Genomic DNA, 11,973 nt, shown 5'->3' on the forward strand with positions numbered 1-11,973 from the left:
TCCTGATATCACCCCAGGTCGGTTTCAGATGTGGCTTAAATCGCCAGGGCTGTGAGTCCACGTTCAGGACTGGAAGCCCCGGCGCAGCGTGCCATGCCGAGGCTGACTCTCACCAATTCAAACATCTTGGCGGGGAAAGCAAGAAACGTCTCGTGGACGGCCACATCTAGCACCGGCACTTCTGATCAGTCCCAAGTCACACCTCTCAATCTTTCCTAATCTCACAGTTCTCATTTTCAATTCTAATCTTCCTCCTCTTTCTGCCCCCCCAACTATAAATCAACAAATACAGCTATTTAATTTTGTCCAAGCATTATAATTTTACATATTCTCAGAATCTTTAAATGGTAGTAGGGAGAAAAAGCAAGCAAAACAAAGAATTTTCCCTTCTAGAAATCAAGGAAGTTCTTCGGCAAGCCCTTGAGCTTCTTGCAAGAGGAGGGGGCCCTATCGAAATAAATGCACCTGAATAACCTTTTGGCTTTGACATTTCTTTATATTATGGAAGCTTGTAATTTACAAATTTAAAAAATGGTTAACCTTCCCATTGCAACACCACTTAAGGCTTTGCCTCTATGGTTTTCCAGGGCTGTAGATATATTCCTAATAATCAGTAATGTATCAATACTAGAATTCACTGTCCGATGTGAAAGCTTTCTCTCTGGAGAGCAGTGTGATGAGGACTCAAGACGGATGGGGTTGACCATGACAAGGTGGGTTGCTGGGCTCAGGAAGCACTTTGGAGGATCAGGTGGAATTGGAGGGGATGGGGAAAGGCGAAGCCAGCAGGGGGAGGAGCCACGCAGAGATGAGACAGCCAGGAGGTGAACTTGACCTATTTAGCTTTCCTCCCAGACCCAGCGGCTAGAATGCGGGGTTGCCACCTAGCCCAGAGGTGCCTTACAATAGGCCCACTTAGGAGGGCTTCTCGGAGACTGAACTTTTCCTTGGGACTGAATGTGTTTTAGTTCTAAGCAGCTGAACTGCAGGACTTGTAAGTGTTTGGAATGACCAACTTGCAATTTGGGGAATACTTACAGACTCTTGTATTTCTATATAGTAATCAATCCTCTGTCCCTGGTTATTATACATTCATGCATTAAACCAACCTCAGGCCAAACACATTTTTTGAACAAAACTGCAATTACGGTACACAGGTACAGATTTCTTTTCTTGACATTTTTCCAACTATAGCATGAAGTTATATAGCTTATAGACTGTTTTAATCATTATAAATAATCGAGATAATTTAAAGTATACAGGAAGACATATATAGTACATATGCAAATACTGTACCATTTTATATAATACACTTAAGGATTCTTGGGCTTCAGTATCTATAGGGATCCTGACACCAAGCGCCCGAAGATTCTAGGTGTTAACTGTCAAATACTGGCATTCTTTTGGATCCATTTCTACTGAAACACATTTCGACATTTGTAAAAGCAGAGTATTCCTTTACAGTCTTTGATAAGGTCACACAAAAGCCTCCTTTGTATTGAAGTCTAAAATTAATGCAATGTCATTAAAAATAGTTACAGCACTCTGAGGGTGCCAAGCCACTCGAAATACCGATCCGTCTTATTTTAGCAACACCACATGCGCCGGCATAACAACAGAACTGCACGACGAAGTGCTTAAGCAGGAAAGGATGTCACTGGTTCTCAGATCCTGTCTCTGTTTGCAGTGGGAGTGATGAATTGGCTGAGAAGTGCATATTTAGCTGACTAGGAAGGAAACGATCCAGCACTTAAAAAAAAAAAAAATTATAGTGCTGAATTTAGTTGGATCTGCATGACCAAATATCCTCCAAGGATAAAGGAACATAAATAAAACACATTTGAGAAGTATTCATGCTGCTGTTGTTTGCCTTAAATCTGTCTCTACATTCACATATTTTATGGGCCATGAAATCAGCATCTACATATATTACTTATGCTGTTTAGTATAATGAAAATTGTTTAAAATAACAAGGTTTATCTGGGGAGATGGCTCAGTGGAATAAGCACTTCCCTGGCAAGTGCAAGGATCTGAGTTCAATCCTTAGTTCCAAAAAAAAAAACAAGGTGTAGATTAACTGCAAAAGCAGTAATCTCATTAAGGAATAAAGTCAGTTAGAAGATGAGAATATCCCTGTTGAAGTCTTGTTTAATTTCTACAAAAATGGTTTTTGATCTCAAATCCATTCCCTGGGGAGCAGATACAGGATATACCTTCCACCGATGTCTTAATACTTACAGGTTCTATTCTTTAATTCAACTTTCTGGTCTAGACTGCATCAAATTTTGTGGGGGCAAAACGTACAATTTCTTTTCCAAATAATTAACCAGCTGGACAAGCACCATTACTTCAAGAATTTTTTTAATTGTTTTTCTTCCTCTTTGAAAGGTCATTTTTACCTTATTATGAATATAATTTTGTTTTACTTTGGCCTTTCAGTCTATTCCATCCATCCATCCATCCTCGCACACACATTTTAACTATGTACCCGTGTTTCTGAAGGGGATGATTTGAGACAGGGTCTTGCTACATAGGTCAGGGTGTCTTCAAACTGCCGGTGATCCTCCTGCTGCAACCTCCCATAATCTGGGATTACAAGTATGTGCCACTTGCCAGCACACACCATACTTAAGCCAGTGCCAACACTGCACAACGACTTCGCAGCCCTGCTGCCTGTCTAGAACCCAAGAGCAGTGGCTACAGCCAACTGGATGAAAGACAGCCACTCAGGCCCATGGTAACGGTACCCACCTGAGATCCCACCACTCAGAAGGCTGAGGCAGGAAGCTCACAATTCAAGGCCAGCTGGGCTACACAGAGTTCAAGTAGACAGTTCAAGGCCAGCCAGGGCTACACACTGAAGTGAGACCGTGCCTCAAAAACCAAACCACACCAAATAAAGAAGACACTCAAACTGAAACAGTGGGTCACAGGGGGGTAAGGGTTTATGTCAATCTTGCCAGGAGGACCTGCCCCTGTCAACACGAAGGGGTTGGCATACAAATAGAGGCATTTCCTATAGGGCAGCAGAAGCCATGAAAAGGCAAACTGACAAAATTCAAGGGCCATTCATCAGTACTAAGAGGAGGATTTCTTAGTTTAATACATATTCACTAATGAACAAGTCAGACATTTTTTCTGATCATCAAAAACAAAGTGGAGAGGGCTGGGGAGATATCTCAGCAGTCTAAGCACCTGCCTGGCAAGTGCAAGGACCTGGGTTTGATCCCAGGCACCACATGGAGTGTCAGCCCTGCCCCATGGCCCACCGAAACCAGGCGTGGTAATATATGCCTATAATCCCAGTGCTGAGGATCATTATGAGTCTGAGCTGCATAGCGAGACCCTGTACCAAATCCATCAATTAAAAAAAAAAAAGAGTAGAGCTCAAATTCAGTAGTCCCTGGGCTCGTGGAATGTACAGGGGAACGGGAATTACACCAAGGACGTGAGGTGATTTCTGGTGGTGGCAGCGCCGTAAGAACATCAAGAAGGTGAAGTTAAAGTGAGTCACAAACTCGGGGAAGACCTTTCTGCACCAGAGTGACAAGGAGTCAATCCTGCTTTATGAAAGCACCCTACAGCTGTTACATAAGCATTCGGGGTGCAGTGTGTGGGCAGAAGCAGGAAAAGAATATTAGCATCTTCTAAATGGAGTGCAGCAAGGGTGTACGCCTTTGCCCCTAATCTGTGATCCCCTAACCAGCCACTTTTGGTAACACCGCAGTGCGTGTCCCCTAAAATGCACCAGTTATGGGCTCAGAAAGGTCACACCCTGGGCTTGGTCATCTCTTCGATCTTAGTCAAGTTGCTTAGGCCTTGTGAATGTTTTTTCCCCCAACATTATGCAGAGACAACACTACCAGACAACAGGTTTTAGGGAGGAATAAATAGAGAAATTCACAAGCACCTGACTAAGGGCAAGGCTAGTATTTCATAAGCATGTTTACCTGTTTAACAGCTTGTATACTGGCATAGAAAGAAGATACTAGAGTCACTATGGCTCACTTTGAAAATTCTGGGCTCAAAGTGCATGTGGTCCCCATCTTACCACGGTTTGACTTAAAAGTTTGAGTTGCTGATGGTGGAAAATAGGCAACCAATCAGAAGCATACTTTGAATTCTGCTTTTGGATCTGTTTTCAAATTATCTTCCTGGGCTGTGTCTGTAGCTCTGTGGTAGAGGGCTTGCCAAGTATGCACAAGGCTCGGAGTTCAATCCCCAGTACTCCCCCCCAACACACACAATATCTGTCTTTCTTTTTTAAAATATTCTTTTATAATTTTTCTTGGTACATTGTACACTTGCTCTTAGCCAAAAGGCAAGAAGCAATTATTGGTACATTTTAGGTATACATAACGATCACATTCATCAAAATGAATTTGTATCTATACATGATATACCTTGTTTCTTTCCCATTCCCTTCAACTCCTCTCTCCTTATTTATATAAGCTTTGTTTCCATTTTTCTCCTTGTATTTTCTCTTTTTTGTATTTGGACCTTGTCCTGACCTAGTGATGGACAGATACTCTCTGGTGGTGAGGCTAGATAGCTGTAGGGAGCTACAACTCTCCCACAGCCACCAGGATCGCCAGTATTCTCTGGGCATTGTGTGGTCAAGCTACAATATTCTGCAGGTAGGGAAGTCAAATGCATTGAGTCATAATTGATATTTGACATTTAAAGATTTATCCTTGGCATCTCCCAGCTGAGTGACCTTGGATGGGCTCTGGGATTCCTTCAGCCTCAGGAACCTTACCCAAAGCAAGGATCTGAAGAGTTTCCATGTTTGTTTTTTTAAAGTCAACAGAAAATGGAAATGTACTTTTTAAAGTTTCTAATATTAGGAGAAGATATCATACAATGTCTTTTAAATAAATTGTAGGTCAAAGATATAGTATAAGTCTTAGAATAAAAATTAAGATTAAGCAATATTCAGAAAATTAAATACTAATTAATTAAAAATTAAATGGTTCAAAACAACTGAACTAAAAAAAAGTTTTCATGATAGCAAAGAAGTACTAAGGGTAAAACATAAGATAAATACTGGAATGGCAAGTAAATGACCAGCACTTCTAACAGTTTGAGATAGGGTATCGCACAAAGTTCTAGTGTGTTGTGGACGTGCATAATGACCGTGACAGTTACTGGTGGCTAGGTGTCACTTGTGGAACTGAGCTACAGCTATTTCTTTGAAATCTACCCTGTAGACTCAGGTGGAGTCATGACTCATAGGGTGGAAGAGAAGTCCATTTGTAGAGTGTGATGATGGAAATATTTTGCTGCTGAACACAAAAGAATAACTGAAAGACTACTATTGTATACCTCTTATTCTCCTATGTTTACTTGTTTGCCCTATTTGGTGGGTTCTTTCCATTCTAATTCATGGAGCTATGATCAATTTGCTCCCTCTCTAGAATATCATTTAGTAGTCTGTGTAGTTTCCATGTTTGGATTGTTTCAAATGAAACATTTTATTTAAAGTACTTTGAACATAGTATATGTTTCATATATGCTTTTTTAATGTTTCTTTTTAAATTTTTTTTTTAGGGAAGGGTCTACAAGGTGTTCAGGGTCTCACTACTAGATCAGACTCATAGTGATCTGCCTGTTTACAGCCTCCCTAGAGATGGGATGACAGGCATGTGTGTGTGTGTGCCACCACACCCAGTCTCAATTACGGTCTCAGTGTGCCCTCAGGGCAGGGGCAGCACAGAAGACCTGGAGATTGAACCCCTGGCCCCTGCACCTGATTGCAGTCACTTTAATCTGCTATTTGGCCAGCCCCATATATGCTTTTTAAAAAGAAATATAAGTATTTGTTTTTACTAGAAGGAATATGAATACTATACTGTGATTAAATTCCTCATAATTTAAGAAGCAGCTACTTCAAGTTACAAGCAATTAAACCAGACAATTAAAGTTCACAAGGCCAGGCAGAATGCCACATACCTATAATCCTAGCTAACTCAGGAGGCTGAGGCAGGAAGATTAAAAGTTCAACACCGACCCAGGTAACTGAAGTATGACCCTCTCTCAAAACAAAAAAACCCAAAAATTTCAAAAAGGGCCAGGGAGATAGTACAGCCATAGAATGCTTGCTTATGCACCAAGCCACAGTTTCTGCTCCCAGTACTACAAATAAATAAAATATCATGGCTGTGTACCTCATCTTTCAGTTGATTTGATAAGTGTTTCTCAGTAGATTCAGAACTCATTCCCATAGATCTAAACTCTAGAGATCTGTGGTGTGGCTCAGAGGCAGAAGTTTGTCTAGCATGCACAAGGCCTTGGGTTCAATTCTATGCATGAAAAAAATTTGCAAACAGAAGTGCATTTGTCTAGGAGTTACCCAGGCGGCCTCCACATATGACACAAAGAGGACAGTGTGCTTCACCAAGGGCAGAGCTGAGCTTGCTTGCCTTTCTGTTCTTTCTTCCTACACATTGATAAAAGGAATCCATTCAGTGCACCAAATAAGAAAAGGGTTTCCTCTCCTCAAAAGTCCTTGGGAACCAAAGAAAACTGTATCTGAACTACAAGGGTTATGTATGAGTCCAGCCCAAAGACCAGGGGGAATTAAAACCTTGAGAAGTTGAAGGTGACCCTGGTATGGTGGCAGTACCAACATTCATGTGGAGAACAGTCTCTGTTATGTGATAGTAAGGCCTATTCTTAGGACTTTCACAGGACTTAGAAATAATAGCATCATGTCTACAGCTTATTCTCAAATGGCTGGAAAAAAGATGGACTGGCAATACGGAAGTTACAATATTTCTAATATTCTTGCAAATTTTCTATAGCTTTGAAGTCATTTCTAAATGAAACTACAGGGTCATTCTGATAGCTCAGCTGACTAAAGCGCCTGCTTAGGCAGAGTGCGGCAGCCAGGGTTCGATCCCTGGGGTGCTGTGCCGGCCCCACCCATGGGGCACACTGAGACAGCAATTGAGACTGAATGTGGTGGTGTGCGCCTGTAATCCCAGCCCTTGGGAAGATGAAAACAGGAGGATCACTACAAGTCCTATCTATGTAGTGAGACCCTGTAGACCCTGAACTAAAATATATTAAAAAAAATAAATAAATAAATAAATAAAACTACAGTTGATAGTGTGGGAGGAACAGCAGGATATTTTCACAACCTCAAAAGTCACTGTACTTCTTAGAGGGTGAATCCTTCATAGTGATGAAATACAGTCACCTGTCTAACCATCGAATTAATTTCAGCACCCCCAGTAATATGACTTGAACATCATGTGCCTTCTGATATGACTCCCCAGAAAGCTGGATTTAATCCCACTCTCTAAATTTAACCTGAACTAAATTACTCTGAAATTCCAGGCTAACACAACTGGAAGGACAGTCTACAGGAGTGACATAAATGCTACAGTGTCAATGATATAAGACAAGGAGGGGCTGGGTGGGGGAGAGGGTCTAGCTGGGGGTGGAGCACTTGTTCAGCACACTGTATGGAGGCGCTGGGTTCAATTCCCAGCATGGCTAAGAAAACAAAAGGAAAAAAAAAAAAAAAACAATGAACATTTCAAGATTTAAGAAATATAAAGCAACATGATAAGAATATAAAATAGAGGGCTGGGGAGATAGCTCAGTGGCACAAGCACCTGTCTGGGAAATCCAAGGTCCTGAGTTCAATGCCCAGTATGAAAAAAAAAAAAAAAAGAATATAAAATATAAAGCCTTGGATTGAGGTCAAAACAAGTACAAAGGAAAGGACTATAGCAACACAGACAATTCTAATATGAATATCATATACGTACTACACAATTCTACTGCAATAATGTGAAGTTCCCCAAATACAGTAACTTAATCATGGTCAAAAGGGTAGAATGGAACTCCCTTAGTATTCTTGAAGGCTGAGGCAGGAGGATGGTTGTGAGTTCGAGACCAGCCTGGGCTACAACATGAGCACAAGTCCAGTCTGAACTGCAGAGCAAGGGCCTTGTCTCAAATAAATAAATAAACAGATAATTCTAAAAATATGTTTTCTTGAAACGTACCTTCCCCAGAATGCTGATAGCACAGGCCATACCAACTTGCCCCACACCCACGACGGTGATCTTGTTGTTTGGCACCCCGGCTTCCTCTTCTGCAACAGGGGCGATGAGCTTCTCCTTCAGGGTCGCCATTCTACACTGCAAGAAAAGAACCAAAGCATCACACCCACACACAGAATCCCAGCAGGAATCATTTGAGACGTCACCACTGCAACGCTGAGCTGCAGTTCAAATGAAACTCGTGAAACTTGGAACCCTGAATGGGCTCTTAAGGAACCATGGGACCCTGTGAACGAAAGATTTAACGAAGGGGAAAAAAACCTTCAGAGTTAAAAACACTGGCCTCGAATTCCATTCGCTCAAGCTGCAATCATTTGTCTTCTTTCTTTTTTTAAATACTTCTCTTTCTTTCTTGTTTCCTTTCTTTTTGAAATTGGAGGACTGGAGATTGGACCTAGTACCTTCCCACTAAGCCACATCCCCAAGACCCTGCTTCTATTCTGAGACAGGGTCTCCTGAAGCTGCCAGAGTACACTCAATCTTTTGATTCTCCTGCCTCAACTTCCCCATAGTGTGAGATTATAGGCAAACCAGGAGTCTTACAACCATTTTTATTGTAATCATTTATATACTGGGTAAGAGACATGTACATTTATATTTAAATAAGTTAATTTGTTTGTCTTGCTCCTCTAAAGAAACACATGTATATAATTTTATAAACTTATTAACCTACATGAAGCTCGGTCAAAACATATGGCAACTTTTGAATACAGTTCCTGCTACAAATGGTTGCTCTCACTCTTGAAAGATCAAAGGCTTCTTTTACTTTAACTCTCATATAAAGTATGTCACAGGGTACTGAATATGTAGTATGCAGTTAATAAATATCTGATGACAATAAAGTAGTAGTGAATAAAATTTGTGCAGAAATCTACAAAACTATTAATCTGAATTTCTTCCACTGTACCGTGGAAATTTCTTAGAAAGTGGGCAGGTAGTTAATACAATTTCTTTTCAAGGGGTCACATTAAGAGAATCAACCTCTGAATCAATTATTTTTCCCCAATCATCCAAAATTATGCAAATTTTTTTAAAAATGCAAACCGGTTATAAAACATTTTCTACAGTAACACCTATTTTTTTCTATGCCATCAGATTAATTTTGAGCTAATAGAAAAAAAGGCAAACCTTACTGAAATAAACATCAATTCCACAGTGACACAGTACATAAAATACATTGTTCCACCTTCTGAACAGGGTATAGATCATAAATAAGTCCTTTTTTGCCCCTGGTACTGGGGATGGATCCCGGGGCCTTCAAACTATAGCCTCAATGCTTTTTATTTTGACTTGTGATCTCACTAAATTCTCAAGTTGCCAAGACTGGGCTCAAACCTGGGAGCCTCTTGCTTCGGCTTCCCAGGGTCCCCTACTCTGTTTTTTTATTTTTTTTTATTTTTATACTTTTCATACTAGACAGTTAAATCTGGGATAGCTGTATCTTTTTCAAACTGAGTCTTTCAACCTAATCTTAGTTTTGTTTCCAATCTGCGATAGACTAAGTAACAACACTGGCTTAGTAACTGCATAATGGGAGTTAGGAAGTCTGCCTGCCGGAATAAAGCACCTGAATCTGGGACAACCTTGTAACAACATTTTCTCAAGTCAGTTAGGACTAAATGGAGAAGAGATTATCATGCAGATCATACTTACAGTTCTCTACTGGACACGACTGAAAAAAAGACACATTGTCACTAAAGGGCCCCCACAAGTGCATGGCCTTAAAATGAAATTCAAGCATGATCTGCATTTTGAGCAGAATCAGATGAATACTCCATCTCTTTCTGTTGAACTCAGTTTCAAATGCATAACTCCCCCCATCCATTTATATTTTGTTAATCCATTTAAGATCTTCAGGTCTAAAGCCCAGCCTTGGGAAGTAATAGAGAACAAATAGTCTCTACCATAAATATAGATGAGCTTTTCTAACAGATCTCATACATAAGTTTCAGGGAGTTCAGAAACTACAACTTAGAGGGTCCATCCGGTATGGATCCTTTCAGATCTTTGTAGAAAAAAGTGCACTTTTAAAAGTTTTCCTTTGTGAGAAAAAAATGGTTTGCATTATATTCGGTCCAGGGACAAATCAGTGCTGGCTGGGTAGAAAATGAATAATAATAAACAGGAAACAAACAAACAAACAAACCCAGCCTATTGGGAGTGGCTGAAACTGGAAATAGGTCATATATGGGAGGGTAGGACAAGGCCACAGTGCCTAAAATTTCAGGCTACCTCAGTCTAGAAAAAAGCAACCTGCCTGGGCAATTTCCACTATTAGTTGCTAGGCAACCTTGTGTCTCCTGATACCAATCTTGCAAAGGTATAAATACTCCTGCTGTTTTTCTTTAGGTCCACTTGCCAATCAGGCAAACAGGCCTCCACCTGACCTCAGCTATTATCTAATCCTTATTCTGGAATCCTCCTGGAGACCATCAAGAGACCAACAGTCCCTACCACAGCCCACAGGGTTGGGCATAGAGGAGCATGCCTGTAATCCCAGCACTCAGGAGGCAGAGGCAGGAGGATCATTGCAAGTTCGAGACCAGCCTGGGCTACAAAGTGAGTTCAAGGCCAGCCTGAATCGCATAGTGAGATCCTGTCCCAAAAGGACAAAACAAAACAAAAAACAGCCCAGGTCTCTTGGTGTCCTACATGTCCCACTCTCCTGGATATATATCACTAGAAGTAAACTGTTCCTACCAGTATGTGCCTATAATCCCAGCACTCAAGGAGGCTGAGGCAGGAGGATCATGAATTGAAGCCCAACCTGGACAACTTGGTGACTTAGCAAGACGCAAAATAAAAAAATCAAAAAGGGTTAACTCAGGGTGAGGGCTCTTAGATCAACCTCCAGAACCACAAAAATAAACAGCGCCTCTCCTCCCCTCTGCCACAAGCTGGAGCCTGCAGACAGCCAGCGCGGCTGGAGGCCCACGAACAACCAAAGAGCCACCTCTTCCTCCAGGCGCGTGCAGCCGAAAGCAGCAGGTCACGAGGGCGGGCAGCAAGCACAGATCTCCTCGCTGAAGGTCTCTGGGAACGAGTCTAGGCCTTTCTCAAGCTGCGCACCCGATGCTGGCGGAGCAAACAAGACAGCCAAGCATCCAGATAAAGGCCAGCACAGCACCGGGCTCCGGGCCGGCTGCCTCAGGCTGCAGCCAACTTGCGCAGCACCTAAAGCCTCCCGCCCAGCCCAGCACGTCTGCGACCTCCGGGCGCATCGTCGGAGGTCACCCCGAGAATCCAGGCTCAAGGTCGGCCGGCCTCGCCCTCTCCCTGCATCCGTGCTCTCTGCAGCTCCTCGGGCGCGGGCCCCGGCTCTCGCAGGCGCCGGGGGGATTCCGTCCCCGCCAGCCAGGACGCCATCAAGGGCGTGCAGAAACCGGTTCTCGCTGCCAATGCAACAAGTCTCTCCCTGGAGTGAAAGCATACCCGGGTCTAACTACGCCTGCTTGCCGCGGTGCGGGGAGGCCCGGGATGCGGCCGCTGCTCCCCGCCTTCTGCAGCCCGAGCCCGGGAACCGCGAGGGCTAGGCAGGGCCGGCCGGGATGCTAAGGGCCAGAGGCCCGGGAGGCGCTGGCTCCTTGGTCTTCCTTTCTGACTTGCCGCACGGTCAGTGCCCAACATACGCACCAGCCAGCCTGCCCCCCGAGTTAGGAATCGGGGTCCTGGGCACAGATCCACCTACCCTGCGGGAGGAGGCCCTGGAGAGCGCTGCCACAGCCGCCGCGGAGAAGCCAGAGTCTGCCGCCGGACCTGCGGGAGGGCGGGGAAGGCGGCGCCCCACCCCCTCCGCAGCCGCTAAGGTTTCTCCATTGTGATTGGAAACCCGAGCCACCTGCTCCTCCCCGCGGCTCGCTCAATCCCCTGCAAGGACGAGAGCTCCGGTGTGCGCCGC

The 11,973-nt window shown here is 43.3% G+C and overlaps 1 protein-coding gene across 1 annotated transcript in view; it reads right to left on the bottom strand.

Moving 5' to 3' along the window:
• The window catches only part of Ldhb (lactate dehydrogenase B), a 24,335-nt gene extending 12,462 nt beyond the window's left edge, over positions 1 to 11,873 (bottom strand). Inside the window, exons 1-3 of the mRNA XM_023718935.1 lie at positions 11,764 to 11,873; positions 8,019 to 8,153; positions 1,540 to 1,636 (exon numbers count right to left, since the gene is read on the bottom strand). Coding sequence (XP_023574703.1) covers positions 1,540 to 1,636; positions 8,019 to 8,147 — 226 coding nt within the window. The 5' untranslated portion in view covers positions 8,148 to 8,153; positions 11,764 to 11,873. The remainder of the gene's footprint in view (positions 1 to 1,539; positions 1,637 to 8,018; positions 8,154 to 11,763) is intronic.
• Positions 11,874 to 11,973: the final 100 nt, after the last annotated feature.

This window comes from Octodon degus, unplaced genomic scaffold (genome assembly GCF_000260255.1).
Source record: "Octodon degus isolate 3935 unplaced genomic scaffold, OctDeg1.0 scaffold00064, whole genome shotgun sequence".
Taxonomy (NCBI): Eukaryota; Metazoa; Chordata; class Mammalia; order Rodentia; family Octodontidae; genus Octodon; species Octodon degus.